The 6000-nt window shown below is 34.5% G+C and overlaps 1 protein-coding gene across 1 annotated transcript in view; it reads left to right on the top strand.

Annotated features, from left to right (window-relative positions):
* The first annotated feature begins 765 nt into the window (after positions 1-765).
* The window catches only part of sh3d19 (SH3 domain containing 19), a 46529-nt gene continuing 41294 nt past the window's right edge, over positions 766-6000 (top strand). Inside the window, exon 1 of the mRNA XM_081361113.1 lies at positions 766-866. Within this exon, the coding sequence (XP_081217239.1) occupies positions 794-866 (73 nt within the window). The 5' untranslated portion in view covers positions 766-793. The remainder of the gene's footprint in view (positions 867-6000) is intronic.

Genomic DNA, 6000 nt, shown 5'->3' with positions numbered 1-6000 from the left:
ATGTTCAGAAATTACTAATTAATTATGTTGTATAGCTGTGTTTTCCTGTGTTCGTAGTCAAAACTCAAAAATGAGTTTATATTTAATTATTAAAAATTGCCATTATTTTATATGAAAAAAGTTTTTTAATTTTTTAGTTTTTTAGTTTGTCTTGTATATATTTTTTATTAGATCAGATAACATTTTAAGCTGTCATATGTCATGTTACAATGTGCCCCTCACATGTTACAATGTACCCCACCTGTGGGACATGTTGTCACATTTCACTTCCATTCTTTCGGGGTATATCCATAAAAAAGTATATACTGTATTAATAAAACAAAAACACATAATTGTACTAGACATGTGGGAAATTAATGTGGGAAAAAATAAATACTCTGAACCATAAGTAGATTTACACAAACTGAGAAAGTCAAAAAGCGTTACATTGTGCCCCGCTCTAATGTTTTCTAATTTCTTATTTAATCTTATAAATCTTCTTTAATCATATCATTATTACCTTTTTTTAGTCTTTTCCGCCCTCTCCTGAACATGCTGTAGGCTACAGACGCGCGTGCACAGCACACTCATCAGCTTGTCATGATGCTCGCGCAAAAGTGTTCAGTTCATAAACAGTTCCCGTTTAAGACACACAGGTCTGCGATAACTCAAGCTATACAACTGACTTTTTATTCTAACAAAACATACCGTTAGAGTTTCTAAAGAGAATTCAGACATCTTCTCAGTTTTGTTTAATATAGGCCTACGCAAGTTAAAGGTCTGGATTTTAAACGCGGACATTGCCGTTAAACTAATGGCTGAAGCACGGAATGATGGAGATGAAGAATTTCCAAATGTTTCTATTACGAGGAGAAGAGGTTCAACAGGTAGGACAATTATTAGTGTTACAATTACTTCTGTGACATATTTAAGATTCTGTAGTTTCACATCACAAGACTGTATTATGTTTTGCGACTGTTTGAAATCTTGAAAAGAAGCGTGGTTCACGGATTTTGAAGACAGCGGACAAAAATGTCACAATTTTTTTAATTCACCTACCATTACTTTTGAAAACAGTCCACTTTATTAATCAGAGATTATCAATATAATATTCTTCACGCAAATGAATATATAAAATACCATTATATTTAAATACCATATATTTAATTTTCTCTTCATTCACTTAAAAAGTTCAAACTTTTTTGTTTTTGCAACTTGGTCCTATACTTTTTGTCAACACTCTCTTAGAAAGGCTATGCCACATGAAACATTCTACAATCAATAGATATCAAAATCATCCTTCATCCTGATAGTCATCTTTCCATATGTTTGGTTATTTACATACATAGGCTATTAATATATATCAACTTAGTCTATTTGTGGTTTTTAAAATCCTAGTAAATAGGCTACACCAGAAAATATAAAAAATGGCTTATGTCTGAAATAAATTGTTAACACTACTATTTAAAAACCTCCAATTAATTCACTATAAAGTGAATGCAACTTTTGACAATTTTAATAATAAATATTTGTCACATTGTTTATTTATCCAGTGGTGCTGCTGACCCATATAGTGAGGAAAAGGAAAACACATTCTGTGAGAAAATTGAAGGAATTGCACCCAATCATTATTGGCCTATACCTCTGGTTCACAATATTCAAGAATTTTTTTTGTGTATTATTATTTAGCATAGGCAATTTGTTAATAACATTGAAAAATATCAGAAAGTAAAAGCTGATCTGTGGTAAGTTCCTCTTGCTCTCCTCAGCATTAGTCTGGGTGTATATCGGTGAGTCAGCTGTGAGTGGGAGGACAAACAGCAGGTTACAGCTTTTCCCCTATGTTGACACACAACAGGTGACACAACTGAGGAAACATGAGGCAGCAGTTGCTTGCAGCAGCCTGTGTGAAAGCATACCACCGGTGCAGCGTCATATGTGTGTCCGGACAGTTGGCATACTCAACATATTAAACTGTCTCACATGTTGTTCAGTCTTTCATATGATTTTTTTTTTTTTTTTGTTATGTTGGTCTTATGGTACAAAAACATAAGCTTAGTTTTGAACCTTGAAGCATTGTTTATAGAGGAAAATATGAAATTGGTGTCAGTGGGTACAAGTGAGCCTTCCTACTTCCTGCCTACGCCTAATCTCATCTACTCAAAGGCATCATAAAATCAAAATGGACAATTTTATATGGAATGTTGCAGTATATATTATGAAGTATTTATCCGTGCACATCATTTTTTTTTTTATCATGTGCCCTCCTTATCTTAAATAAAAATAACTTTCCCTCTCTCTTGCAACAACATTTGTTCTCTTCTCTGATGATGTGTTCAGCGGCGCAATGCGAGACAACCTGTCACTCAAATCAATAGCAAAAGACAACCATCCAAAGAGCCAGTCATTTCCCGATGGACAAAATCAAGTCCGGTCCTACATTTTTTTGGTTTCACCTGGATATACAACACAATAGGGAAGAAAAGGCGATTGAAACTTCCGTTTCATGCCGACTTTAAAAAATGTCTCTTGAAGTCATGATGAAATGTTCCAGTTTCAACATGTTCCAGCATGTTATCATAGCATTATCTACTCTCTGCATTGGGCAGCACCTAGCAGGAAAGTCCCGTTTTCATTCAAATTCTTTAACCGTACAGTTCAGCATTACACAATATTAGTTCTGGCCCTTGAATTTGATTGGTTGAGTGTTCTGATATGCACTGCTAGTGGTGGTGATTTTTTTATTGATGCTTTCTACACGTTTTATTATTCCAGTAGATGGCGACAAGTAACCGTCTTTGAGTAAACCATTGATTATTCACTTTACCATTTCAACCAATTAGTTGAATAGTGATTCATTCAGGGAAAAAAAAAAACACTACTACTGTGTGTTTTTCAGAGATGTGAACTATCATACAGGAGTTTTACCTACTTTCTTTAACACATACAAACATGAACACAATAAATCACATCTGTTTCTCCAACAAAATCAGTCACCTTGCCAATCATCTTATGCCTTTTTGCATCTTATGATGTTTTTTAATTGTGGCCTGTTTTTCTAACAGGAAAGTTGTGATGTGTGACTGCAAGTGTACATGTTGTATTAATGTTTTGTATGCCAGTGCATTTTGTTGTAGCTCATAGATAATCATTAACCCGACATACTTAAGTAAATATGGGTAAATGTGCTGTAAATAATATAGTGGGTGTGAAAGCATGAATTTCTATTTTTACAACTTTTCCAGTGTTGCACTGACTGTTAGAGCATGCATTGCTTGTTTTGTCTTTTGGGAATGTTCTATGAGATATAAGAGTGCAGTGTGACTCTTACTTTGACATGTTGTGTAGTCATCAGTGACCTCACCGGCCGCTGTGTCAGTGGCATTTCACATTTAGAGGACTGACATCTGTGCTTTTGCCTGCTGGCTTCTCTCAGACTTTTATGTCAGTATGATCTTTTATTTAATATTTATGTAGTACAAAAAAAGAAATTGCACTTACAAGTAAAACAAATGTACATATTTATGTTTATATATAGGCCTATATATATATAGTTATGTTTCTATTCAAAAATATTTGACTGTGCACACTATGTTACTTTCTGTATTAAAGGGATAGTTCATCCAAAATGAAAATTCTGTCATAATTTTTACTCATAGATTTTAGGTTGTCGGGGACACATTAAATGTCATCTGTCATCTGCTAAACTCATCTAGGCTTACTCACTAGTCCGCTTTCACGGCCTCGTTGTGTTGATAACTCGAACTTTCAGGGAAATAAACAAAGATGATTTTTTAAAAAGGTGTAAAGGGGGCGTGGCCAAAAAAGATTGAGAACCACTGCTTTAAGGTGTGCTAGTAAGTTTTCTCCATGATTTGGAAAGAGTTGTTCAATGTGGATTTAGCTTCTATCCTGTGCTGTTTGGTGCAATCTGATTTCAGGTCAGTGTGAAAAGGTTTTGTCTCTCAGTACAATGTGTGAAAGTGTTGGCCTACACAGACAGGCTCAGAGACACTCTGTCAGCACAAATGTATCCTATAGTCTGTTCATAAGGCCTTCCAACTTGTCTAAACAGATCAGTATCCACAAAAATGTCTCACATGTTTTCAGCTGAGAATGGAAATCACTTGATGTTTAGAATTTTTTTGAAAATTTCAGAATGAAAGCTTTCTTTTTTCCTCCACAAACTCTAGTTCTCCCCCGCTTTTTATTTCTCCCAAAAGCCCTGTTTACACTTAAGGCTGCTTACATAAAACACTTGACGATTAGTTGACGATAAATTAGTCATCTACATTTTTTTCTTTAAGACTGGTCCTATTGTTTTAAAGACATTGTTTTTTTCACATAAAAATGTAGGCTAGATTGGTCTAATTTGAATCCGAAAAGTAAGACTGATTACCACTTTGTCTAACTGCTAGTTGTTCAGATGTTCTTAAATGGTTGTATGCTCTCATTGGTGATCTTGCCCCAGTCTGTTGTGATTGGTCTACCGCTTAGAGTGTGTGTCGAAAAATGTAATGCCCCACAATAACCAGTGAGTCCCGAAGCTTCCAAAGGCACAGTAAATACTACTCTAACTACGCTAACTATAGCATCAGTTTTGCCATATCAGTTCAAGCCCGAGTCCGATAAGCACAGTCAAGAAGAACAAGCTAATCGACCCGAAAAAACATTTGCTAGAACAATTGAAAAAAAAAAAAAAAAACTTTCCTCAAAAAAGAGATAAACTCTTCCTGGCCTTATACCCACTTTTGTTTGAGGGTGAGGCAAAGTAGCCAGCAGGTGGGCATTGTGCAAATATGTGACATGGTGACGTTGCTATATGGAAGAAATGGCAGTACTAAACAAGGGGTTTGAGGCAGGTGTTTTATGTTGGAGAGATTCACTCCCTTTTTTGTGGACGTTCTTATTTGTAATTTTTTTCAGATTGTTTACATGCACAAGCATCTATATTACGCACTAAAGGTTAAATAAAATAATTGGTCCCCTTCAAAATTGGCATGAAAGCGAAGTTACGATAGTCTTTTCTTCTCTATTGTGACGTAGGCCTTTATCCGAGTAAAACGGCTTCTCAAACTAGAAAAAGTGTTGGGAAGAACTTGATTTTGTCCATTGGGAATTGAGTGGATCGTTGGATCATTGTTGTTCGCTTTTGCTGTGATCTCATATTATACAATGATTCAGAGGAATATGGCAAATATGGATTGCATAAATTTGAGGGGGAAAAATTGCTGCATTTTCAAATACATCAAAAAAAGTATTTCATACATGGATACTATAGCTTTTCACAGTACTGTGCAAGGTGCAGTACATCATCTAGTGGCTGTATGTGGAACAGCTTTAACATCTCAGCAAGGCTCCAAAATTAACACTCGTCAAGCGCCAAATGCAAGTAAAAAAGATGAAAAGGTGTTAATTTAATGAATTTTAACAATGTGTGGTTGTAAGAATGCAATATGGATTTGTGATTATCAAATGCGATTATCAAAACACAATTTCATTTCCATTTTCAATGGTCAAAAAACAAATGTACAAACTTTTTAAATAGCTGATTCTGTATCTTGTTTCCCTTTATCAAAATAATTGCATATAGCATCCCTCTCTGAGTGCAAAAAAAACAAACATTTTTCTGAAGTTTACATGTCAAGAAGTGTTAAGGAAATCTTAATATCATTTTAGATTTTTGTTGCTACAAAACTTTTCTTATTTGGAATCTAAATTTTGTAAGGCCCTAATGGTTCAATCCCAGAGATATTGGGATGTTCAGATGATGTTAAAATAAACAAATATCCTTGATATTTGAACAAATATTTCTTTCAAATATCCTTGAAACTGATTCAAATATAGATTCTTATAATTACACTTTTGAGAACAATTAAGGTAAAGTGCCTCAACTTGACCATTTCAGCAGATTTTTGCATTTGGAAATGTTGTATGCAGTTGTTTTGATAGAGGGAAACAAGATACATGTCTAGTTTCAACATTGTTTATTCTTCAGACATTCCTCTTTAAACACAATAA

Source organism: Scardinius erythrophthalmus (assembly GCF_964197995.2).
Source record: "Scardinius erythrophthalmus genome assembly, chromosome: 3".
Classification (NCBI taxonomy): domain Eukaryota; kingdom Metazoa; phylum Chordata; class Actinopteri; order Cypriniformes; family Leuciscidae; genus Scardinius; species Scardinius erythrophthalmus.
The sequence above is the reverse complement of the archived record's forward strand: the minus strand, read 5'-3'. Positions and strand labels throughout refer to the sequence as shown.